This window comes from Phaethon aethereus, assembly GCF_964289735.1.
Source record: "Phaethon aethereus genome assembly, chromosome: 19".
Classification (NCBI taxonomy): Eukaryota; Metazoa; Chordata; class Aves; order Phaethontiformes; family Phaethontidae; genus Phaethon; species Phaethon aethereus.
Window position 1 is genome coordinate 8,780,313 of NC_138595.1, and position 27,128 is coordinate 8,807,440.

The window sequence follows — 27,128 nt, forward strand, 5'->3', positions numbered from 1 at the left end:
AGCAAGTTTCCCATAAAAGCTGTGTGGCACCAACTTGTCCATATTGTACACTGGAGATAAGCCATTAAGTGTTCACAACAAACTTCATGGAGTAGAGATGAGGACTGCTGAGTTGAGTCTAAACTAGGTTCATCTCTTGGGATGAAAACAGCCTTAACATGGCATGTAGTTTTGCTTAAGTATGTTTTTTTCCTGACTGAAGCCTTTGCCCACCAAATCGTAACCTCATCTATCTGCAAAGTACCTTCCAGTTTACCTAGACAACGTGGTGGTGTATTCTTACAGATTCAGCATGTTTAAGAGAGCACAGCCAAGCTGGATTAAAATACTGCAGCTTAATCCAAATGTCTGCCACCGCACTGCCAGTTCAGAATCCTTCCTTCAAGGCCAGAGGCTTACTGTTATAACAGGAAGCCTCCAAATACACTCCCACTCACCAGCAATCCTGCTGAAACTGGACCCAAGTTTAATGTCTAGAGGTGCAGTATATTCTATACTGGTAGGGTTACCGCCCCTCCTGCAGCGCTTAACCAGGGTCCTTAAACTAAAGGAAAGTGCTGCTGTCCCTCATGGGATTCATAATGCACTTCAGCATTTATTGCTGTATTGAGTCAGACTACTTAACCAGTTTTAGTGTTTCTCCATTTAGGGTATGCTTAGGCCTTTCAGCACACTTGAGTTCTTTCCTACCAGTTTCACGAATTGGAAGGACTGGCAATGGAAGTATGAAAGTGCAACAAAGTAGACTTTGACAGCTCTAGCAGGTATGAGCCAATCTCACACTTCTCTTGAACATGCTAAAGCTAATGAGACGTTTACTGAGGAGGTATCAAGATGTGGATCTGCAATTCTGATTGCTTCGCATCAGATGTTGTAAAGCTTTCTGTTGTAAGGCCACAGTTCTTGAGCTATGCTTAGAACTACCCCCTCTTTGAAGAGTTTCTTGAAAAGAACAGTGGTTGCAACAGCTCAGTCTAGCTTCACAAGAAGTCTTCTCTGGAGAAAGGGAACATTTATCTTTAAGACAAAGCAGAGAAAGATACCTGGTTACCCTGAAACTTAATGCCATCTCTACTAAGAAGCCTGAAAGCCACAGGACTTAATAGAGTTGCTCAGTGCAAAGCACCATGTCAAAGACAGACCTGTTTTATGTCAATTCAAACATCAGCTTCACAATTTTAGCTTTCATACCCCACTGCAACTAGAAGAGGGTCTAAATTCTTTTGCCACTTGGTTCCAACAATCCACTTGAATTCCTAGTGAAGTCTATCACAGCCCAATACATTTACAGTCATACAAAGTCATTTATACCAGAATATATCATAACAAGGTCCTTAATTAGTTCAGTCTATTGCAGAAGACATGTATAGGCTTCCTCTTCCCTATCCAGAGGGCTTGTAAGCAGAGCTGTTGTCAGGAGCACTGACTGGGAATCCCTTTACTTCCACAGCGTACTAGGAGACTCCTCCCAGAGTCAGGACATCAAAGCAGATGTTGCAAACTCTAACTGGCTTGTTCAGATCAAATTTTATGATAGGAATTTCCTTTGTTGAGCACTTATGGCAGAGCAAGCGTCCACAGTGTCGGCTGTTGATAGAAGAGGGGTGGGAGAAAAGGTGAATTCACTCAGTGAGCACCAGGGTTTTACTGTTCGATGTTCTTTATCAATGATAGTGCCACTACACGGGTACAGTAGCAATTGAAAAGCTACATTTTTCTTGTATCTTCCAGTATCTCTCACGTAATAATTGAATACTAATGCCAAAACCACATACAGCTTCTATACTAGTCAGTCACCTAGTACTACTTCAACTGATGTATGCGGTTTCTCTGGAACATTGGGCAGTCTCACCTGTGCTAAGAGAGAAATCTTGGCTTAAGATCCATCTAACCCAGCATATTTTGTAGAAGTTCAGACTAGTTAAGAAAAGGCAGCTCATGCCTACACAAGAGCAACTTGTGCCTACACTTCCAGTCATTTCCACATTACAAACAGCACCCTTAACCTAAGCTGGCCGTGGCTGCCCAAATATGTCACCTGTTTCAGAGCAAGTCAGCTCCACTACTGAAAGTGGGCATCTAAATCCTCCATTTCACTACTGGAACTTTAACATGATTTCTCATTTTCAACAAATCAGAATATTAAGTACAATTTGCTTAAGATGTGATTTTAGTCAGACCACAAGTTACTGCTCTCAACTAGGACAGGGTGCAATGTTTGAGCTGGATTACTTGTTATACACCTATGTTAACATGGGGGTTTCCTAAACCACCAGAAGGGACAAGCCTAGCTATGTTTGGAAGACATCCGTTTCCTTGTAAGCACAGCAGGATCTGTCATATTACCAGTGATGCTTTCTTGTTGTGACCCCAAATTTGGCAGTGCATTCATAGCAGTTGGAGCCATCACACCAGGGGGGTTCTTTGGTCAGCATATCTGTTCAAAGCAAAAAAAAGCTACATTTTAATTTTTTTTTTTTTTTTTTAAACAAAATGGGTTCAGGCACTTCTTGAGTACACTGTAATGTTAAGGAGGCTTTTTTCAAGTTTTAGGTTGCACCCAGCATTTAAGTACTCGTGCAGTAGCTGCAGTCTTGTTTGCAGACAGTGTATAGTTGCTTTCACCAACATCGCGTTACCCACAGCAACTATACACCACAAGTTAAAAAGCTCTATCTAGGTTTTAAACTGTATTAGACCACATCAGCCAGGATTCTCCGTGTCTATTAATCCAGAAAAAGTAATATTTAAGTCTGGCAGGTCTGCATTGGGGAACTTTTCAGTTGATCATGAGAAAAATGAGTATTTCTATCTACCCCTCACTTAAAGCAGTAGAATATTCAGAAGTTCAGTCCCTCTGGAATTACTGTCATCTAAGTCAGATGTCCAGAGTTCTTTTCTTCCACCGAAGTATGTCAGAAGCATAAGCTAAAAAGACTTTCCAACAGCAGCAAGTAGTACTTACCCAGGAGTCTGAAGAGAAGCTGTTTTGTAGCAACTTGGTAGTTGAAGATATTGACTCCTTGATTATTGTTAACTCCAAGACGAGCCCCAGCTCTCACTATCGCACGACACAAGTTAGCATTTCCCTTCATGTAAGCCAAGAGGAGCACTGAAAAATGAAAGGCAGACACTCTCCAGTTAACAGAATGGTAGGTCTTGTGTTACACTCAGTCCAGAGTAGAATTTCTAGTACTTTTAAGTAATGTTACTTAAAAGTTACTAAAAAAAAAATCTTACTGTATTTAACATACTACTGCAAATTATTCCAGCTTTAAAGGTGACATACCATTAATATGACTTGAGTGACTTTCAAGTTTAATAGCTCTTGAATCTCACCTACCTGTGTTTCCTTCAGCATCAGGTTTGTCTAGAGGGTATTCTGGCATACACTCCAAGAAGAGGTCACAGATGGCTGCTGCATTATCTTTCCCATATTGTCCCAAAATATGCATTGGTGACTGGCCTCTGGGGAAAGGAGTTTGTTATCCTGATCAAAGTCTGCTGCTACTACAGTTACTCATTCAACTCTCCTTGTTTTCACATTAGGTCTGGTTCAGACTTAAACAATGCTAAAGTAACTCAGTACATCATACAGAATGTCTGTCTACTTTAACTTCCTTTTCTTGGTATACACAACTTCCACACAATTTCGACACAGCATGCTCTGCATGCTTCACTGTAAAATTAGTGTAGAAATACTATAATCCAAGTCAAATCTTTGATTTATCTAGTCATAGAAGCACACAATTTAAATTACATTGTAGTTCTTTTAGTCTGTTAAGACTACACTAATTACCTAATATTAAAGGCTTCTGCATCTACATTGCACTCTGTGAGGAGGACCCGGATATTGTTTAGACGGCCATGCATCACTGCCAGATGAAGAGCTGAAAAGTAAGAGAGAAGCTTCAAGAATCTGAAGGAGTTAATGTCAGCAGTAATTACGGACTGATAAAATTAGCACTGCCTTTCCGCTTCCCCCACCAAAACTCCTTCCACCAGCTTTGATTTCCTGGACTTTCATTCTTTTTCATCTTTGAAGAGTGAGCCCATTCAGTGGGCTATCTACCACTAGGAGATATCATTAACAGACCTACTGAAGTCTTTACATCTACTTGTAGAAATTCAGAAATTTACCATTATTTCCATTTTCATCTGCAGCTGCGAAGTCTACTCCATTTTCCAGAAGGACTGAACAAATGGTGGGCAAATCCTGCTGGGCTGCTAAGTGAAGAGCAGTCTGACGATGCTTAGTCAGTTCATTCACCTGGGCACCTGCAAGCAGCTGTCAAGATGCAAGAAGGAATACTTTCAAAGATGTTTTCAGGACTACTAGCCAACAGTTTATTTCTGTGAATGAAGCACACAAGACTCCACTGTACAGAGATATTTCTAAGCCTCCAGCATACATGAGCTGCTATCATTACTGAGCTGCTGCAACTTGTTTTCCAATCTGCAGAAAACACAAGGTAAGGCTCTTCCTCTGAAGTGAGCCACATTACCTAGCAATTGCTGCAAATCACCATGCTCCTACAAAGGCTACTGATGCAGCTCAGCTAACAATACAAGCTAAGGGAACCTTATGCAAGTCCGAATTGTGTTTCAGAAGAAGCGGTGTCACCTTCAGCTGACTTTTCCAGCCTACAGGCAATGTGCATTAAGGCAGAACATGCATTTTTTAACTAGAGGAAAGATGACTCTCCACTACATACCAGATTACGCACAATGATCTCTGAGCCAGCTTGTACAGCCAGGTGGAGAGGTGTTAGTTTGGAGGCATCCTGGACCCGAGAGTTTACATTAGCCTGTACACTTATCAGAAACAGCACACTCTCAATGTCTGAGTTCTGAACAGCTACATGTAGGAAATTCCGACCTTTATTATCAACCTGTGGCAGAAAGGGCACATGAAATGAAATCCATTACTTCTGTAGAACAGCAAGTTGTTATGCAGTAGGACATTTTCATCAAGTGAGACTTGGTGAGCTGTAGGGTCTTGTTCCTTTCACTACTTAATATAAAGAGACTTATTTGATAGAAATGACCATCAAATAAACTGAATTGTAAATTATCAGCTGCAATGGCTCACTCTAGTCTGCTTCAGACTACTTTATTTCTACTGCCTAACCTTGTCATTTCTTGACCATACACTGTATTATGACAGACAAAAGGTCAACAGCTGTTGTAGTAAATACTGAGCCACAGTTAACAATAAACTCAGTTAAATGAAACAAACTTGAGTCAATCCAGCAGTTAACACCAGAGAAGGAAGCAACACAAAATCCTGGCACACTGATGGAAAGTGTATTCATCTTTTGACTTAATACCAAGTGAAGAAACTCCTGAACAGCTGCCTGAAGTGTCACACCAGAAGCCTGAAGATACAGTTGGAGGTTTTACAGTTCAGCAGTGCAGTGTAACATCTATTATTCAGTTATTTTAGGTCAGGGTTTCTATTTTGAATAGCTTTGGGAAAGCTAGGTAATACAATATTTCCACACTAGTCCAGCACAAGACAAAAGTAAGAACCGTCTCCTTATATACACATAGGCCTGTTTCTCAATGTAGTACTGACAAGATGAGATAAGGTTTGACAAGACACTAACCCTTGATGTTCTTACTCACATACAGCAAGTACACACCTATGGTTTCTCAAGTAAATCCCGCTATGGAAAACTGGCACCTGGCAAATGTCATTGCATCTAAAGCCACAAAAGGATAAAGCAGAATTTGCTTGTGGAACACCTGTTACCATGAACTAGTTGCAGTAAGACGACCAGCATGCTTTGAGTACTCCCACCTTACCTGTTCAGCAGCTCCTGGTTCCCTCTTCAAAATTGCTTCAGCTGCTTTGTTATTTTTATACGTCATAGCACATGCAAAGGGAGTCATTCCTTGCCTGTCACGTACATTTAGCTTAATATCTGGATGTGAAATCATAAGCTGAATGATAACATTATGTTGGTTGCTAATGGCAACATGGATTGGAGTTCTTCCTTCTGCATCCTAGAAGGAAACCAGGAAGTTTGTTATATGAAGATTCAGTAATACACGAATCCTTCCCTAATTTTTAAGAATCGAGGAAACTTATTAGTTTAGTTGTATGACATACCCAGCTGCCTTTGGCTGGGACAACAAATAGTTGCAGTGGGAGTTCAAATCCATAGTGTAAGTGAAGCAAATTGGTATTTGTTTCTCCAAATAGGTTGACCTCAATCCTGTCCTATACAGCCATTTAAGTAGCTCAGAGTAACATTTTCCATGTAGTCAGACATTTTGGAAGCAGAGATGAGCATTCAAACTTAAGTCTAGCAAATTCAATTAAGGTGTTTAATCACTTGTCTGTCTCAAGCAGCAGTTTACAGCCATGGCTGCTTTGTGACTGTGTTGTGTCATTCATTTTGATGTCATTCTCAATAGCATCAGGATGTAGAAGTGTTACGCATTCATTTCTTTTGTTGCTACTTGTCAAACTTCTGTTTAAGGATTACTGTGTAATGAGAAGTGAAGCGTAACTCATACTTGCATCACCTCAGTTTACTCAGTAACTGAAGACACTTCCCAAACATACTAAGTAGGGTATTCTGGAGTTTTAAACTCCAGCTTAAAGTAGTAGTGATTAATTGCAGCAGAATTTAATTTTTTAAGTTAATTCACACTAGGGACAGAAGAGTTGAATTCCAGTCATTACAGAACTAACGCAGCAAGAAGTTTTCTGTATCATTATTTTCCCTCAGTATAGCTTCCTGAATTAACCCATTGTATGGGCAGGTGAGCACTAGATCTGGTAACAAGGGACAGGAAAGAAAGTAGAACTGAAGGCCATCATCACACATTGGCTCAGCCATAGCAGAAGGATGTTCTTTTTCCTATCAAGCAAAACACAATACCAAGAGGGAAGTTTGTTTTCACTGCATTGGAGGCAAAGAATCCACTCCAAAGAACCTGTGCACAACTCTTCTACATACCTGAGCATTGACATTGGCACCAAACTCCAAAAGGCACTGGATCACCTCTTCTAATCCCCAGCAGGCTGCCAGGTGTAGGGGCGTCTGTCCATCATGAGCTTCCTCTTCTCCTTCTCCATTTGGGCCTGGCTTTCTTGGACTATTCACATCACAACCACTAAAACAAACACCGTACAGTCAATTTAATACATTTAATCCAGACTTAAACAACTCCAAATAAGGGTCAGAAAAAAGTTTACAAAAGCTGATCCAGCAACTGCGGACACATTCTACATAAACACAAGTTCCTGGTTTTAGTTGGACTCTTGTCATCAAGAACATGATGCTAATATAGATAACAGAATGCATCTTTAAGATTAGTCAGAATTCTGTAAGTGCAATCCACCCACCAAAGTCTAACAAAACACATACCTGTTACCGGCTCAAAATAGCATTCAATTAATTTATACCAGGAAAATAAGTACATGCACATTAGAACATTTGTTTTTTAGAAGGGGGTCTGACCTGCGAATAAGAAAGCATGCTATTTGTTCACTGTTTTCATCAATAGCTCTATGAAGAAGAGTTTGTAAGCAGCCACTTGGTCCTGACCCCCAACAGGTTGAATCACAGCCGTGCCTAACCTGGAAGGAGAAGCACAGTGAGGCAGTGAGATTTTTTTCCTCTGTCTCCAGCAAGCTCCAGCAAGGACTTTATATAGTCCTTGACTAATGCTTCTGAAACATTATCCTACCCTTAGAGGTAGAATTTGAGATGCCTTATCTAATCTTGTGACAATCATTGAATTTCAGGAAGCTACTTTCATGTCTTCTGGACTGATGTTTTACTGGTCTAATACATAATACGTTAGCATCTACTAACAATTCAGATATTGACCCATATACCCTGAACAGACAGATCTATTTGGGTAACAGTTACCTCACTTTCAGCAGTGACAACCACCTAAAGCAAGTCAAGTAGCATCAGCAGGCCTTGTCTTTGAAGGTCTGCCCCATTTACTTGCTTTCCTATACATTCAGTTAAAACAGAGATAGAAATACAGTTCCTGGAAAAAACTAATATTTACATTCTTCTACTACAGAACTACTTACTCAACCAATGTGGCACTTACATAGGACTTGTTCCACTCCACAAGCTATTTACAAGGTTTATACACTAGTAGTTTCATTGTTGACTCCATAAAGATTCTTAGCCAATACCAGCACAGTCAAGTACGATTATAAGATGTATTTCTCAGCTCATCAGCACAGCTTTCAAATAGTTGTCTCCAGCAGACAATAACTGGGTATCAAAGACAAAGCTTTCAAGTAACTTGCTTATGAAGGAGACATAAGGGGGTCTACTTATGTCTAAGAAGTCTCCTGCTGGATCACCTATGCCTGAAAGTAAATAGTCTTAAATATAAGCCTTTAAAGGCCTTCTTAATGGAACTTTAAGATACAATAAAAACCAGCACATACTCTAAAGCATGTTCAGTTTTATTCAAGAAGCCTATCATTACACAAGTCTGGTATGCCACAGACTGATGTTTTCAGTAGGTCCTTACTCGTTCCAGGATCAGGATTCCAGATAGCATATTCTATACCTTTATTACAGTGGCTGCAAGATATTTGGCTGTGCAGACTACAGTGTTTCTAAGAGTCTTCCCAAGAAAAAGGAACTTCTGGTGAAGAAAAACCTCTAGAAGTTAGTGGTATAGGACTATCTCTGGAACTATACTCTGTTCTTCTCATGCATTGAGCTTGGTTTTGCTGATGAGCCCTTTGTTGCTAGCAAGACGCACAAAAGTGGAACTAAATTGAGTCAACGGACAGTCTTACCAGAGTTGATGCAATATCTTCCAGGTTATTTTCTAAGGCAAGCCATAACGGAGGATTTCCTTTCTCATCTGGCACAGACATGTCTGCTCCCCTGGTACAAATAGCATCAACCACAAGAGGGAGCTGGTTTTTTATAGCTAGCTGTAAGGCAGTCTCTCCATCCTGTGTTCTGTAATAGGTACAGTTTGAAGTCTGTTACTACTGCATTATAAAGTTAGGCCTTGCGTTACAGTAGTTTATTGGCAAAGCCAAGAATTATTTCCTCATGTGTATTTTTGCCTTAGTAAGACCATAGCTCTACAGCCAAATGCATCATGTTAGTTTTTCATCACAGCTACGTAGTTTACCTTTCTCCCCCGCCCTTTAGTAGGAAGTGATTGATTTCTAAAGTTTGAAAAGCACATTAGTTTTAGCAGCTCAGAGACACTGCATTTCATCATTAAGTGCAGCCATTATTTGAACAGATTTCCTAAAGAGCGAGTCTATTGCCACAGAAGTAAACAAGTTTGTCTACACTGTGGTAACACTTCAAACAACAGTCAGAAGTACCAACTGTTAAAAACCTGAAGTTACAACAGCAGCATTTGGCAGTTTGTACCCCTGACATTCATTCATTACAATATAGCTCGCCAAACTTCAAAGACAGCCTGTCAATCACGCAAGCAGATGTCGTCTTCAGTCAAATGTCAACTTGTCCAAGAGATACTCAGGAGGCAAGTTCCACTGTCAGGAGGCAATCTGACACTTGAATCTTGTTGCTGGAGCTACATCTAATTGGTTTAGGTTGTAGAAAACCTGCAGCTCCAAGCTGACAAATAGATGAAACTATAGAAGTTCAGTACCATGCCTCTAGGACTCTAGAGTCTGAGGACTTGAGGAGGTACTGCCCAAACGTAGGTCCAAGTTCACATATGTAATCCCTCAGCCATAAGTAGTGCCATAAAAAAAGCATCAAACACATAACTAAGCACAAATCATGATTTGAAACAAAACTTCAAGTCATTATATAAATAAATGGCAGTCGTCACTACCTGCTCTTAAATACAGATCCAAGTGAGAGTTGTATCAGTTAAGATCTTACCTGACATTTATATCTGCCTGATGTTCCAGCAAAAAGAGCGCACTTTTACTATCTTGTCTCTGTATTGCCATATGTAGTAGAGTCTGTCCGTCTGACATGGTGTCATTGATGGATGCCCCAGACCCAAGCAACTGAGCTGCTATTGTGTGCATGCCTAAAGAGTTAAAACTAGTTAGTATTTCACCTTCAGTTCTATACAAGAGACACTGAAGATTAACAAATAAGCTTCAAGCTTCCAATTTTCAGTAATTACAGTAAGAGATGCACTGAATCAATGCTAGAGCGTATTAAAATTACATACATGAGCTAAGCCAACTCATGACTTTACCGAGCTTGAATATTTACTTACAGACTTACTGAATATTGATTGAGTCTCTATGTCTTTAAAGACACAAGATACGGTCTGGTATATAGCACAGCTTTCCCATTAGTTCTGCCAACCTAAATGTAGTAGAGTCCTCCTTAACCATACCTAGCCTAGTCTTTCATATCACTTCAGACTTCTGTCCAACAAACATATTAACTTTGGTACTGTATTCATAAGCTACTCCCTTGAATATTACTATATTAGATGTTTAGCTTAGTTCCTCCTTTATCTCACAAGCAGATAAGGGCAATGTCAGAGAGAAAGCTACATTTTGGTTTCCTCTCATTGTTAAGGAAAGTGAAAAGCCTGGACAGGAAAGACATTTGTTATGCATGGATGACATCTTGCATTCCTGTACAAAGCAACATCACTAAGCATTCTGCCTCTGAAATCCAGAGTAGGAGTAGTCATTCCCTAAACAGTTGCTTTTTCTATCTCAATAGGACCATACTTAAATTGATTCAGTAGTGACCACAGCACCTCTTTTGACAGTGTGCTAATACTGTTGAAACATCACTTTGCTGCAAACAAAAATATCTAGTTTTCCCCTAATCATTCCCCTCCACATTTCAGACAAGAAAACATCTCCTGAATCAGTATTTCAAGTTCTATTCCCCTTAACAGCTACTTACAAGTAGCTCACCTTCCTTTTGTAAAGGTCAGCATCACAGTATTAAGCAGCGTCTACAACAGAGTTAACCACAAACAGACAATATGGTGATCCAATATGAAAACTACCAGGGAGTTCACAGTGGAACAATTCCACAGAACTGCACATACAGTTGTGGGCAAGAGGCTTCAGGCTACCTGCTAGTGAACAAGGGAAGCTATAGGGCTAGAAGTCTTATCAGTACATCAGATGTGATAATTCACTTTTAGAAGCTGAATAATCATCTAAAGCTCTCCTTGACAGCTTCTCACTAGCAGCACAAGCCAGGACGTGAATACACAACTGCTGTTTTGCCTTTAAAAATCTTCTCTGTGTCACAGCTTCCATACCTGTGTAAATTCTCATCTTGTTTTGAAGGCACATACCTGTCCAAAGAGCCAATCCCAGCACAGTCTGGTCCCTCGAGTCCTTTAGACTGAAGTCAGGAATAATTTGCAAGTTGTTGGTAGCATGAAGAGCGTTAGCTAGAAAAGAAAGCATGAGGAATTAAAGCATTCTTGTACTTGACCTGCACATTGAAAGCTAGCAGGAGTAGCAATGCCACATTTTGGAGGCTGTTCCTTGAGCAGTCAGTTTGAAAGATCTGAGCAAGATACCTTCAGTTTCTGCAGATATGATACTGCTTTGGATTCAGGTAGTATTGCCACTACTGCCTGATCTTAATACTTACACTAAAAACATTCAACTTTCTAGCTAAGAGGCTTAACCTGCCCCCTTTCTACCTCTACTTCCAAACAGAGTGGCCTACACAAAGCTCTGAGAATGAAGAGTGTAGGCTGTACTGCAAGATGGTGGCAGCATCCCTCCTCCTCAGCTCCCTGGGATGGAGGATATTCTCCCCAACTCACCTACTCCCTCTAAATGCCACTTATGGTAGGAGACAAAATGGGCCTTGCTTCAGCTGTCAAACTCCTGCTGCTAGGAAGAAGCTGAACTAGTAGCATTTAATAAACTGTCATCTGAGACTCAAGTCTGCTACAATACTAGCATCACTCTGTACAAAGTCCTCTTACTGAAAGAGTTGAGGGAGGCAGAAGTCTTAACCATAGGAAGATGCCTTTATCTATATTTGATTCCAGCATTCACCTGAACCAAATGCTTTGACAAGGAGAGAAAAGGGATCTCAGTTGTACAGCTAGAATACAACCTGAGGCTAAGTGTTCAAGTCCATTAGCTACAGTGGAGAATTTATCAAGATTTATGGGCAAATTAGATGATTTAAGACTATGTTTATCCAGTCTCATTAACTGCTGTCCTTAAAGTTTACAGAAAGACATGCTTTATTAGTAGTTTGTCAAAACACAGTTTAGAGGCCATCTTGACACACCGATCAACTACAGCATCAATACAGTCTGAACCAGAAAAAACCTACCTTTTTGTTCCAGGATGACTGACACCACATCTGGGTGATTGTAAGCAATAGCCATGTGAAGGGGAGTTTGCAGATAAACGCTCTCTGCCATTGGAGAAGATGCATCCTTCTGACCAAGCACTGCTTCTGCAGTCTGGATATTTGGATTGGCTCCTTGTTGCAGAAGTTCTGCCGTCAGGTTTGCTAGGCCATGCCTACAGGCTGTATGCAGTGGTGTTTCTCCCTTTAATAAACAGAATACTAGGTTGACTGCTTGAGACTAAAAGCTACTTCTCTTCGGGGTTTTATAACTACTGTGCCCACAAGAACTGGTGCAAAGAGCTTGTGTCCTAGTAGTTGAAGCTCCTTAGGACTGTCAAACTACATTAGTTAGCATATATTAAGGACTTTATTACAACAGGCACTGAAGGAAGTGTTAAAAGCATGTTAACAACTAGTAATGCTGCAGGAACAGTGCCATGAGAATTGCAACAGTTATCCAGCCACTACTAAATACCTGAAAATATGCGAAAGGCTCAGCAGGTGTTCCAACTTGCTTTAAGCTATAGTTAGCAATGAGAGATCTCTGCTACCTTATTTCTGAAGAGAAATAAGGAAACTTTCAGACTACAGTCTACAGGTTTCTGCTTTTACCCATTTGTTTTGGTGGTTGACTTTTGCTCCATGAGTTGCTAGGAAGAGAGAAGCTGCCTCATTTCCTGCACCAGCTGCCCTCTGAAGCAAGCAGTTTCCTACAGAAAAACGATGAACACTGTTAGAGTGCTACTCCAACCACACTTTGATACTAACAAGTGTGCTAGTACCTTCCCCACTACCTTACAACATTAAAATTTGAAGCCAAGGAAAACCCTACCTACTAGTAGTCCCCTTGCAATGCTGGACTGTCACACGCACTACCATTTAGGAATTACACATTTTGAAACTGTAAAGGGGATGTTAGGACCTGGCAAGGAGTCCAGATTTTCTGTCCCTTCCTGCAAGTCAGGCTCAGCTTGGGACCTGTCAGCATTCCAGCTCTGGGTAAAGCTACTACCACCTACATTTATTATGTAGCAAGTGCTGTTGAAACCTCATTCAGCTCTTCCAAGTGCAGTTAGCATTAAGCAATTAACTTACAAGCCTTCCACCTACACAGAAATACAAAACTCTGTTTTACCTGTTACTGTGTCTGGAGCATCTGTATTGCTGCCTCGTTGGATCAACCTTGCTGCAAAACTGTTCTCATCAAATGAGGTTCCATTTACAACAGGGGCATCCTCAAAAGGGTTTACAGATTGATCAGACGATACAGTGATATACTGAACTGCAAGCCACAGTGCCGTGCTTCCTTCATGATCCTTCAGCTCCAAGTCTAGTCTAAAAATAAGAGTTAATGGTCCCCAGTTTATACCTTAAGAAGTGGTCCCCAATGTAGCTTAAGTTTCAAGTGTCTCAACAGGTGTACTAGTTTATCTAATACCTCACTGACAACTTTTGCTTGCCAAGAAGCCTACTTGAGTTACTTCAGAGAATTTGTGAATACGCTGAAACAAGCGAGACACCTTTTAGTGACTACTAGATTTAAGCTCTTTGCTCCTAGGAGAAGCATGGACCTGGTACATTTGGGCTCCCACTAAATGTAACAGACACACATCCTCTTGTATTTGAGTAAATTGTGTACAAAAACTGCAAATTCAACTACAAAAACTGAGACAAATGAAGTATTCTGCTTCATCACCATAAGCAGTCGCTTGTATTAGCTTTCAGCAGAACCCAAGTTGAACTCAAGAACGTATTCAGACTTTTAAGAGTCTTATTACTGCACTTAGCTCCACTACAAATAAATTTATTGCTACATTATTTCACCTGGCCCTCTGAAAAACACTGAGATACAGTTTGCTTCCTCTTTACAGTAGGGCAAAAACTTACTTGGCTTCTGGCGTTGTTCTGGCATCTTAAGTTATGCAAAGCTTTTATGCTTTTGCATCCCAAGCCCACTGCTAGCCTTATAAGGCAAAAAGGCATAGAAGAGTTGTTAAACCAGTTTTCATATCTTTGGTGTACAAGGTAAGCTCGGTGTATTTTACATTTAAGTGAGACTTACTGTTTGCACTGGAGAAGTTGACTGAATACAGGTTCATTCCTGACCACAACTGACACATGTAATGGGGTCCTGCAATCGGGGCAGAGTACAGTTACATTAGTAATAAGAAAGATGCTTAAGATTTTGTCCATGATCACCAACATGCCCCTACAGATTTATGGGGTTATACCTGCTTTCAGAATAAGGGTACAAGCACATCTTGAAAGAAAGAGCAATCTACCCTTTTAGTGGACATGATACCAATTAACTTAGTAGTAAGCAACTCTTTACACTAATGTAAGAGCTAACCTTCAAGCAAAAAGCACAAGAGCTTGACCCATCAGAATTGAGTAGCTGATATACACAAAGTCTTCGATATCACTTTATGTACTTGTTCGCCAGCCCAACCTAACCTGTAAAGCAGTTTACAGGCCCTACACTTCAGATAAACACACTGCAGATAGAGGCTCCTTGAGATAATTTCAGTTTCACTGATGGCTTCAAAGAGAAGTACCTTTCAGGAATACTATTTGTCATCTTAGTTCGCCTGCTTTACTGCACAGTGATTCAATAAAGGCAAATTAACTGTGTGCCACGTGTTCCAACACAATCAACTCACTCCAGCTTTCTATAGCTGGGCTATGCTTAATTTGCCATGACAGGGTGCCATTCAGCCTGCACAGCTTTCTGCTTTGAGTGCTACCCACAGGTCTCAAACTGGGTCGATGAATTCACCTTTCCTGCTTCCAGTATCACCTGTGCTTTGCTGACAAACCTCAGCAGGTTCCCAGGGGGCTGCACCTAACCACTATGGTTTTATCTGTTAAACTGGTAGCAGAGTTTACTTCACCCGGTATTTACCTTCCTTTGTTGTCCTGCATATTCGGATTGGCTCCTGCCTGTAAGAGGGACTCCGCTATCTGCGCCATCTCTGCCATGACATCCGGCAAATGCTTCTTGGGGCTGTATGATGCCACAAGGTGCAGAGGAGTCTCCTGGTCTGCCAATGTAGCAGCATTCACACAGGCACCATTTTTAATGAGAAAGTTTGCAGCAAATTTATCTCCTTTTGTGAAACAAAACAAAAAAAGGGTTATTTATGGATATGCTGGAACCCTATGTACTTTATAGAAGTCCAGAAAATAGATACACATGATTTCCCTCTATACCATACAATCATTCCAATAAAAGTGTCAGCTCTTAGAATGCCTTAGCAATAGGTAACTTCAAGAACACCTCACTGTAAAGTCAGGATTAAAATATTTCATAGCAACCACTTGGAAAAAGTGTTTTGCCCAGAGGTTACACGTGACTCAAGTTCACACACTAGTTTACTTGTTATGGTGATAGTGACTTCGCTAGTTCCTCTATCAAGATAGATCCATCACTGCTTTAATGCACAATTGGACAAATTGTGAGACTAAACGAACAAGTAGTTTTTAAACAAAAGGTACTATTCCAGGGCATCAGTCCAAAGTGTGTAGTTGAAGGTAGTCATCATCTTTCAGTATTGCTACATAAACAAGCAGTAACACAGCCCTTGCTCTTGAAAGTTTAGGCCCCATTATATATAGGGTAAGGGCTTCAACAGTTAGGACCCACCATGCATGGAATTCCCAAGAACGCCCTCTTGAGAGCTTCTCAGAAGTCAGAACTTAGGCTCACTTCACTACATGAAACCTTGGACTTGAAACACCAAGATGCAGAGACTGACTTCAGGATAACACAAATCCCCCTTATTCCAAAGGCTACTTTGAATACATGTATTCACAAGTTGCTTGTCCTGAATGCAAGACTGGACAAAGACAACTGTTTCCCTGTATAAGCTATATATAATATAGACTGCTATATTACCTATACCAGCAAAAAACAGAATCCCATTTTCTGATTTCCATATCTGGCATTCCCCAACTCTCCAGTGATCATAAGAAATAAGAATCATGTGGCAAGTTCAGACAATTTGCTTTAGCTCCATTTCCAGAACATGCGATTGTTAACAGTGATTAATCCACTGAAGATTTGGTTACTGAGAAGCAAGCATTCATTCTCAGAGCTCTAGCTTAAGACTGAAAGCAGACACTAGAACTAGAGGACAAATGCTAGTCTTAACAACAGCCTGCTCCAATCTTTCTAGTGCTTTACAGGGCTGCAGCCATCACAACACTGACCTATGCCTAGAAGGTCTCCTACTCCTGCTGCTGAAGTTTCCTTCACAGGATCAGACACCAGCATTACGCTGTTTAGATATGTAGGAGATTAAAGGAAGAAGTCGGGAGCTGTATTTTGAGCTCACAAAACTTAAACTAATTTTAATAGCAAGCTCTTCTGGACTCTTAGAAGTAAACTTATGCTTTTAATTTGTAGCACTACAATATCCATGAGGTCCAGTCACCGGTAAGGTTCCTGTTTTGCATGGCTTTCTGGAACAGAGCCAAAGATATGATCGCGGGCAGCTAGCAGCAAGAAGAACCCTGTACAGATTTTTACCAGACCTTGGTCATAGGCCAAGATGCTGCTCCAAAGCCTTCAGAGTATTGTGGCCACAGCAACCAGGTCTGCTTGTGCTCCAGTTCTCACAAGATGCATTTTCCACTCTAAGGTGGAGAACAGCTCAAGATAATAATGTAGTTGTACTCAGACACCATCCTGATAACCATGTACTATTCACCAGAGCTTCGGAGATATTCAGACTGGCATAGAAGCATCTCCACCTGCTCCTCATCTTCTTCCAGGCAGTTTTTCCTCCCCTAAAACCACTGTCCAGTAGCAAGAACCCTTACTGTTAACCATAAACAAAGCACATGCTGCATTCAACCAGGTCTAGAAAAAGGCTTCATCTCTATTTGACTAGGCTGTCATGCTTGATTCAACTACATCAAAAGACATTGTGTTGTCAAATTTGAATATTCTCAGTATCTCCCTACATTTCTTCCATTAACAGACAATACTGGATTGCTTCAGGATGTCATATAGTGTAAGTTTAGCTCACCAGCCAGCAGGCTAGCTTTCAGATCCCAAATAAAAGGTTGTTTGCTTTTAAGTTTAAAAAAAACCAAATAGGACAGAGTTCATCCTTACCCACAGTTTTCTAACTGAAGCATCAACTACAAAGTGATACAGGAATACCCTTTGGAATATATACTCCACACTGGGAACAACTGCAAACTAAGAAGGCTTCATATCCCATTTACTTACCTCTCTGGATGGCTTTATGTAATAGACTCCAGCCTCTCTTGTCTGCCCTGTCTACATCAGCCTTGTAGTTGACCAGTGTAGTTGCAATACTCTCCAATCTTTGGGCAAGGGCTAGATCCAAAGCAAGATCTCCATTGTGATCCAATTCATTGAGCTTCCCAGGAAGCTACAACAAAAATTCAGTCAGCTGACATCAGAGGTATGCTCACCAGCCCAACATAGTTTTTTAACAGCCTGTTCCAACTACCATAACATTAGACCTTCATCTCTAATGCTAAGTGCATCTTACACAGGAAAACAATTAGAAGACTAGCATCACTACATGCAAGCCTACCCAGAGGACTGTTCAATGAGAAAACAGGAGTTCTGTTTGCAAGCCTTAAATCACAGGAAGCAAGACTAGTACACTCTTAAAAGATGCTGGCTATACAGGCATATTCAACCTAGTACTAGGAAGAATTATTCAATTACTCCTTGAAGATACTGGAAATCCCAATTAGATTAGCACCTAGGGGTGCTAAATACTGCTACAGTCCCAGCTTCCAATTAGAATCTGAGGCATCTTAAAGCACTAATTGAAGAGTTCTTGATAATTAATACTTGAATAATTCTTCCTTCCCCCTTTTTGGGATACCACTCATTTGCTACTTTAGAGTGTTCATCCAAACAGAACAAATGCCTGTTACTTCAAACATTCAATATAAGAAGAAAAACATTTGTTCAAAGAAGTAATGCTTCCTGAACTGCCATGAAGCAGCAAAGTTGACTGTTATACCATTCAACTTTCAATGTGCATAGCAATATCATAGAATCTTTGGGTTGGAAGGGACCTTTAAGGTCATCTACTGCAGGTATTAGATTTTATTAGATACAGTGTGCTGCATGCAAGATGTTTTAAAAGCATTAAAAATGACTTTTGAATTATGTGTTTATGGAGCCGTTACCATTAGACCTCCACTACATACACAGAAGTAGCTATAGCAATGACAAACTTTCAAATAAGAATTAGTGACAAAAATCAACAATAAGGTTCAGACTGGTAGGTAGAAACTAGTTATTTGAAACACCACGATGACGACAGATCAAGTCAGTCTCACTATACCTGTGAATCCATTTCAATAAGATACAAAAAGACTACATCTTCTCTCTCCACTTTAATGGCCTTATGCAAAGGATATTCCGTCTTTGACTTGAACATTTTATACAACAACTGAGCACTCATGCTGCTGAAGTCTTCTTTACGCAAGTCATCCTAGAAGAAAAAAGAGGCTAAGCAATAATCCCTACAAGGCATTGCACAATGTAATTATGAAGTTCACAAGAGAAGTTAAAGCTCCATTTTGATAACATCACAACAAGCAGGCACAATCCAAGATAGCCTTTCAAGACCAGGAAGAAACACTCAAGAAGTTTTACATCTTACTTTTTACTTTCACGATGAGTTATGAGATTTTTCTTCCCTTTTGTCTACAGACATAGAAAACTAGTGTTTTACCAGACGTTACAGTAGATGAACATCTAGTCTCTAGAGTAATTCTCTATCTGGACTTCAATCAGATTAGAGTTTTCGGACAAAGAGGCCTACTACTACTGAAGAAGGACAACTCCACAGAACTTTGAAATAAACTCTGAATAGAAGGAAAACAGAAACTTAAGAGTATAAAGACCTTACAGCTGAGTTAGTGCTTATTTGACTAAGCAGAAACAATGTCATTGCCAGGTAAAATACAGTGTCAAAAGCTAGGAGCCAGAAGCAGGAAAAAAGGTACAACACCTGACCTGCAGGTTCAGATACAAGGATTTTTTTTTATATATTCAGATCAAAGCACTCCCCTCTGTTTTGGCATTAGTCAAACAAAGGAACCCCTATACCTGGATAATGCATTTTAGATTTAGAATAACATAAATCATCAAGCACCAGTCTGCTGTTGACAAAAGTCTTATTTCAAAGGCTAATCCATTAGACAGTTAATCAAACTTTCCTTAAAATAAGCAATCAGAGCAAATGAGACTTGCCACTCCCTCCTTTACACAAGATAAACTCTTCCCTGGATTATTTTTAGAAGTAAAAATAGGCCTGGGATTTGTGATCCGTATGGAACAGACACCAACTATGAATGAACTTCTAAACAATTCCAAGCCCAGATCTGATAAACAACCCTCTTGCTTATTAGAATACAGTTCCTTTGCTTTGGCTCAATGTTTAGGAAAGTAACATGCTGTTTACAGGGAAGTATTTCCCATGAACAGAACAGTTCTTCAGGCTACAAGCTACTTCCCCCCCAACTCAAGACATTCACACCAAGATAGACAATGGACATAACCTTTAAAAGACAACAAAAAAATCTTAGAGAAAGAGCCATTTAATGTGCTTTGTTTCAAATATATAATAAAGAATTAGTATTGTAGAGAATACCAAATAACATTTATCTTATAAAGATAATGAGAAAGATGGGAAGCAAAAAGTCCCTCCAGTCTCAGAAAACCACCCTTCACTCATTTGGGGCAGGACAGGCAGATTTGACAGCTTTAACACTGTCACTCCTTGCAAATATGTAAGGGTCAGCATAACTTCCAGTGACTAAGGTGACCTGTTATCAGGAACCCATGTAATCCCCATCCCAACTAGAATGCTTGAACACTAGCATACCAGGAGATACAGTAAGTTAAGCAATATTCTACTGATGAAGTTCCTATACTCTGCAAACATTTTTCCTCTTGCTTCCTTCTGACAGTACTTACCCAGTGACTAGCAATTATCTCAGCACAATAGTTCAGAAGAGTGCCAGCATTGAGCTCCTCAGCAGTCTGGTAGAAACGAATGCAGTTCCTGACATTAACTAGTGACATAACTCCTTTTTCACATCTGTCAAAATAGGAAAGTCAGTGTTCAGTAATCAGGAGACAGCTTTACTGTAATCACTCTCCCATGCTTTAACATGGTTCTATATAGTCCTTTTCCTAGATGTCAGTAGAAAAAGGCTTGGCTTTGCTTTACTGTAAGGCTAAGCAACATAAACATACTTTAATCTGAAGCCCTGTAAGAAACTGTAAGACAGTTTCCATAAGAGCAGACTGCTATTAAACTAGAATCTAAGCTAAGGTCCCATGAAATACCACATACTGCAGAAGCCTGCAAGTGGAGACAGACATCCTAGTTCTCCAATGGAGCAAACTGCAGTTCATTCACTGTTATGAAGTAGGGAAGATGTCTATCCGTACAAGTACTACAGTGATCACAATGAGCTTTTGTGTCAAAGCTAAAAAGAGGCATGCCAAATACAGACATTTGTTTCATGAAGAGAAGAGACAAACTTTGACAGCAGATCCACCAAATCTTTACAGGTGTTAAGCTATTAGAGTTGATGGGAAGAAAATCCAAGTACCTCAAAATGAAGATGAAGTTAAACATGCCAGTGACCTCCAAGCAGATATTAAGACATAAAAATGGAAATACACATTTCCAAGTGCAGATACGTACCAAGACGTCTAATAACTACTAGTAGCATACTTTATGTGGACTTGTCACTAACCATGAACAGACAGTGAGGAATGCTTAGGTAGTACAACATGAAGACAGTTTTAGGCTGGTACAAAGCCCAAAGGCAGTTTTAGCATTGGCCTTACACACGTCAACTTCTTTGATTAGAAGAACTGACAGCAATTTAGTTTGCTTCACATTGAGTCACATTTAAATCATAGATTAAGAGTGCTATGTACTGCTACAGCCCCAGATACCCCTTGGGCAAAATATTATTCTATCAAAGGGTACTGACTAAATTGAAGGCTTTGAAGTTGTACAAAACTTGAAGAGGTTTCAATTTGTACACTCAGGCTTCTCACCAACTCTAAATGGTTATTTAGGGCACTCTATACATGCAAGATAACAGTCTAGCCCCTACTAGAATGGCATAACCATAATCTCCTCAAAATGGCAAAGTACTGTACTGTTACATTCACCTTCTTTATGGAGAAAAGTTGCCACCAAGACACACAGAAGAACAGCTGTTTAAGTTAAAATGTTTTCACCTGTGGCATTTTAATACTGCCAGCTACTTGCCATTGACTCTTCCTAGCATTCTCTAACAATTCCTTCCTTGCAACTCTCCGGAGCTTGTTACTAATATACTGATCTCTACTTCCTCTCAATGCCAAATTAGGGTTATTAGCTTGACTGGGAGAGGAACTAGAAAGTGAACATAAAAGCTATGAGAAAAACTGCTACAGTTTAACTGTAGTGCAAGCTTCATTTCCTGTGATCAGCTGAATGTCATGCTGTATTACTGAAAACCTCAAGACTTTGAAAAAAGCAAAATTTTATCCAGTGGCCAGCAGCTATCACATTTCTATTCAAACAAGGTTGAAGAGTTCAAGAAGATTCATTTTATTTACCAGGACTCACCTTTCCCTAAGCAGCTGGAGCTGAAATTTATTAGCTAGTTTCATAAGCTCTGTCAAGAAGATATCATCTTCTCTTAGCTCAAGTTCGTCTGTGTAGATCCAGTGCAGCATTGCCATGGTTACCTCTGGGTCAGCATCTGGTACAGGGAGCAACAGGGTTTAATAAAATACTCAAAGAACAATCACCTATTCAAGTAGTTGCTATTCCTCTGACTGTTAATGTCACAGCTACCATCAAAAACGATAGCCTTTTTGAAACTACACTGCTTTAGTTCAATAGAAATGTCAAGACAGTGGCAAAACTGTCCAGAAGTTGAAACAAGTAGCATTGCTGGCACCTAGCAGGAAAACCTTTTTTCCATTGGAACACTGTGCAGAATGCAGGGAGCCCTATAACATCCCCTACTTGCTACACAAACATTGCATATTTATGGGCCAGTGATAACCCTTTAAAGTCTTTGGTCTCCCACGTATGGCTAAATCCACATCTACATTTGACAAGCCCAAATCCCCTTTTCAATTTAAGAATTCTCCCTCTTTTATATTATAGCCATAGGTTATGAACTGTTGCATTCCAATAAAGGTACTTACACCTTGGCAATGACTACAAAACACTTAAAACTGCTGGGAACCATTTCTAGGAAAGGTGCAAAAGAGTCAGTACAAGAAGCTGGTTAGATTTCAGGTGTTTACAACACTGACCAGAAGCCTGATGTTTTTTTACACAGCAAGAAAAATAGAAACCTACATCACAGGACACAAGACACACAAGCCCAGTGGCCAGGGACCTTTATCACCTAGGCAGAAGCATAGTGACAAGCCTACTTACAACTCCACAACGTAAAATCAAACAAATTACAACAAAAAGTACCACTCATTTAGAAAAATAAGTACCTTAAGCTGGTTGGTTTGTTTTAAAAACAAACACATACATGTTTAAGACACTGAAATACCCATCCTAAAACATCTCCTTTACATGGAGGGTTGCCTCAGATTACTTGCAGAGTACCAGACAGTACTTGGCATAGCATGTAGACTGCCTCCTAAGAAACAGGAGGTTTTAGTAAGGCCAAACTTGAAGTAATCAGAAAACCTACTTGAGCTATAATATCTGCTCTGCCTTGGCAGAGATAAGAGCTCATTTTCTTCCTCCCAACAAGAGAATCTGTGTTCTTCTCTTTCAACTTTTCTTAAAGAGCAGAAAATTCTGCAGATTACATGAACTCTAAAAACACTCAATTCTAAATGCTGCATGTATTTTGAAGTTAGGATTCAGGCAATCTTAACTTGCAAGTTCTTAAGAAAACAATGACAGATTTTAGGGAACAGCTTGCTGCTTGCTACAACTATTTCATAACCTAATCTCTGTGCCATTTATCAAATTTTCTAAAAAAAAAATCAATTTTACACAGCAGAAAGTATAATTTACTAGCACTTATTTTAAGCATCATTCTGTAACAGGAAATATTTGCATTGTTAAACATGCAAGACTGCAGTTACATTTGAGATTCTCAGACTAGCTTAAGTGTGGAGCTCAAAATGCTATGGGCTGCCACTTGCAACAAAACTACCATTAACAGAGCTTTTTGGTAATAATCTGCCATTAGCATAGCACCAATTTTAAAAACTCCTTGGCATCTGTCTTCTTGTGGCTGCAGAAAGGTCCATAAAACCTTTTACAAGAAAGCCTATGCTGTCTCATAAAACTAGCTTGCTATGACTTGCTTCTTTCCAGTCTGTCTGTGCCTAGGATTCAGGATAAGATTAAGCACAGAAAGAGAAGCCAATGCTGAATATTCAACATGCCAGCCAGTAAGCCTGCTTAACTTCATGCCTGTTTTTATTGCTCACAAATTATCCATATAAGACTCTTCTATACTGTTAAGCACAGAAGAAAAGCCTGTCAAGGGGTTCCACCTGCAGAAATATTGCCCAGTATTACACACACATGCAAGAAACAGCTACAGCAAAACAAACAGTCCTAACAGTCTTTTAGGAAACTTCTTACCTATTTTGCAAAGGTATCAAAGTGCCAAAGCAAATAACTTTTTAATAACACATCAGTATTGGTATTCTTTTTCCACACACACTCTGTTAACAAGCGGCAAGGTATTTCCATGACACACTTCAGAGAAATTATGCACACTACCTCAAAAAGCCCTGTCCTTAGAAAGGAAGAAGTCAAGCTCCTCCATATAGATTTGTTTTTCATTATGTTTAGTTGACTCTAGAAAAGACAAACAGGCCACCATTCTCAACCCCTGTTCATTAAAGAGAAAGAAGGTAGGTTATTGATTTAACTAGCACTAGCACCAAGTTCACAAGCATACTACCCTGTTTCAGAGACAAAGCTCCCTAATTAATAGATTAAGTACCACTTTTTGTGGATAGTAGTAGTCTGAAAGGTACATAAGGAACCTCTTCCCAACAGGCCCTTTCATGAGTCACCCTAAACACAATCAAAGCATCGTACATTACTAAGCAATAACTGACCTGACAGATCCAGCTCCTCTGTTGAGGCAAGGCTGGCAAGACTCCATGTATCACTGCGTGCCGCCAAGACAAATTTGTGAGCACTGATGTGCTTGTCCCCAACCTTTATCTTCAGATCACTGATCGGAGAAAAAAGCATATACATGTGTAAGGGGCAGGCTTCCCCTGTGCTTAGATATGTACAGATTCAGCATCTTCATAGTATCTATATCACGATACCCACATTTAGGTTCAAGTTGTTTGAGACATCAAAACAAATTTAATTAGTTAAGTAAAACATGTTGCCAAATGGCACAATTCTTATTTTTCTAGGGAGAAATGCAATGGGTCAGTAGTATTAAAAGTGTTTGGGTTTGGGGTTTTTTTAACCCTTTTGGAATAAACTGCAAGAGAATTATTGTAGAAGACAGGAAAATCCAACAGTCTTGGGGTTAAATATTTATGTTGCAGTGTCCATACTAATACTGTCAGCTAAGCACCAATGTTTTCAGGCAAGACCAGCAAGATAATAAACGAAGTTTGACAGTAGTCCAAGTACAAGGCAGACTCCCAAGAATGCCCAGCTGTCAAGAATACTGATTTCATTCTGACCCCTTTAACACCAGGTTATTCTTTGTAGTTAGAAAGAACCTGCCCTGTTTATTTTTAAATCCCGTAGTTTGTAAGTGTTCTGACTGTGTAGGTGTATTTTCCAGACTGTTTTCCAAATCAAAGCACTGCTATAAACTGAAGTACAAAGTACAGATATGTTACTTAACAAAGCTTGCATTAGTACTTGCTTCCTTTCTCCTTTTATGACTAGACCACTATTGTATGCCTTAAACTCAAAAGCTGAACAGAAATCAAGTGATCCAGTTCTCCTGACATATGCTACCTAACAAATCTTTTACCCAGTGCTGTAATAAGTTCTTGCCAGACACACAGCCTTTTCTCACAGAAGCTCATGAAGAGATGTTAGGGGAAGGAAATCTTAATCAAAACTATGTATTTTCCCCTTACATGACTGAGTTCCTATACTACATTGGCATTGCTTTCACTAATAGCAAAGAAATTGGTGTCATTGTAGTCTCAGAACTACATCAGTTAAGGGGTCTAGAGTATTGAAGGTGATCCCTCATGTGCCTATGGAAGAGAAAACATTAAATGTCATTTTGTGTTGAGATTCAAAGATGCAATATCATTTATACCACTAAGTCACACACATCACTGTCTAAGATTTGTTACATCATACAACCAGACAAGCCAATTTAATCAGCCTTCTTTACACACAACAGGTGAACAGAGTGACTTCAAGGACAAACCCTTTCAAGAAAGGAGGGCTTTCCAGTTATTAGAAAACCATGGTGTAATTCACCAGCTAGGTAGAGATGAGTTTAAAATTACTTCTGTTCAAAGAGAGCTTTGTTGTTGACAGTGAAAACTGTCAGTTTTCTTTAAACTTGTCTTAACTGTTAGTCTCAAAGATGAACTACTTAGAGCCCTTGATTCAAGAATTGGATTCAATATGCTAGATCTTAGCACACTCTTTCAACTGCAATTGCACCTCAGAATCCTATTCATATCAGGCAGCAGAGAAAGAATTTTCCTTGTCTAAGACTAGTACCTACTGCAGTCAATAAAGTCAAAGGTTCCTGTAATACCCCTTTCCCCAAAGGAGGATTTCTTACCTGTACTGCTCCTGCTGATAGAGTTCAGCTACAATGGCAAGAAGTCGACTGATGAAGGTGTCACTGGCACTGTCTTGGTTAGCCTGGGCAGCCAGAAGATTGCATCTCCTTTCTGTATCAGCTAGTTTCTTCTGCAGCTTTACATACTCCTGGCGGAGAAGCATCAGGTGCTTTTCCAGCTTGGCCACCTCCTCTGCAGAGGCACGCAGTGTTATTACAAAGTTGAAACGTGCACACCTTTGTTTTGCATCTGAGGGTAACTTAACCCCACAAGCACATTACACATCTAGTTTAATCACAGAACACTCCAGTAAGAGTCTCTCCTCTTCCACATTACTTGAGCACCTCATCCTAAAATATTAAACATTTTATTTATATGATTGCTAGCCAGAAACACAACAAAAGTCATCAGAACAGTGATAGAAGCCATTTACAAAGAAAGTTCCTGAATCCTCTCCAGTCAGGAATACCATAAGCTTTCTAAAACCATGGAGTCCATGATTGTGGGAATCATGGTGGGGTAGAGAACTAACTCTTCAGATCTTACCTACTCATTCAGTTTAGTTAAGATGCTGTTTGACTTCACAGCTGAGGCATCAAGCATAAGCAAGTATTAGAACAGTTGCACATACCGTATCTACCTCAGAGTACTTAAATGACCCGTTTAGAACTCCTTCACTGCCAGCTAAGAAACTCCTTAAGAAATGGCCAGAGTGGAAAACAGATTCATCCCAGAAACTGTTTTAAAGGCCAGTCAAAAAATATATAGAGGTCTGCTTACCACTGGCACACACACACACTCCTCCACTGCAGGCACTGCACTTGACAAGGCATCGCTACGCAGAGTCAGGCCCATGGTGGCTATTTCAATTCAGCAGTAGCACCACTGCAGCATCTGTGAATTTGATCCCTGACCAGACACTTCCATCCCATTGCAGAACCTGCTTTTCTGCCACACTTAAATGGTCACCCCACAACACGTTGTGTTAAGTTAGTTCACTGAACTCAACCCAGGCCACACATACAAGA

General features: G+C 40.0%; 1 protein-coding gene across 1 annotated transcript; it reads right to left on the bottom strand.

Annotated features, from left to right (window-relative positions):
• Nucleotides 1-1,454: 1,454 nt before the first annotated feature.
• On the bottom strand, nt 1,455-26,955 carry ANKFY1 (ankyrin repeat and FYVE domain containing 1; the record flags this gene model as incomplete). The annotated part of the gene is made up of 25 exons (XM_082008756.1): nt 1,455-1,587; nt 2,347-2,437; nt 2,966-3,112; nt 3,344-3,468; nt 3,800-3,890; nt 4,141-4,288; nt 4,716-4,892; nt 5,809-6,009; nt 6,972-7,128; nt 7,476-7,594; nt 8,792-8,960; nt 9,873-10,026; nt 11,275-11,373; nt 12,282-12,504; nt 12,915-13,012; nt 13,438-13,637; nt 14,365-14,433; nt 15,205-15,409; nt 17,539-17,704; nt 18,641-18,790; nt 20,281-20,404; nt 21,941-22,076; nt 24,433-24,551; nt 26,100-26,359; nt 26,881-26,955. 25 exons carry the CDS (start codon nt 26,953-26,955, stop codon nt 1,455-1,457), a joined length of 3,636 nt encoding a protein of 1,211 aa, XP_081864882.1.
• Nucleotides 26,956-27,128: the final 173 nt, after the last annotated feature.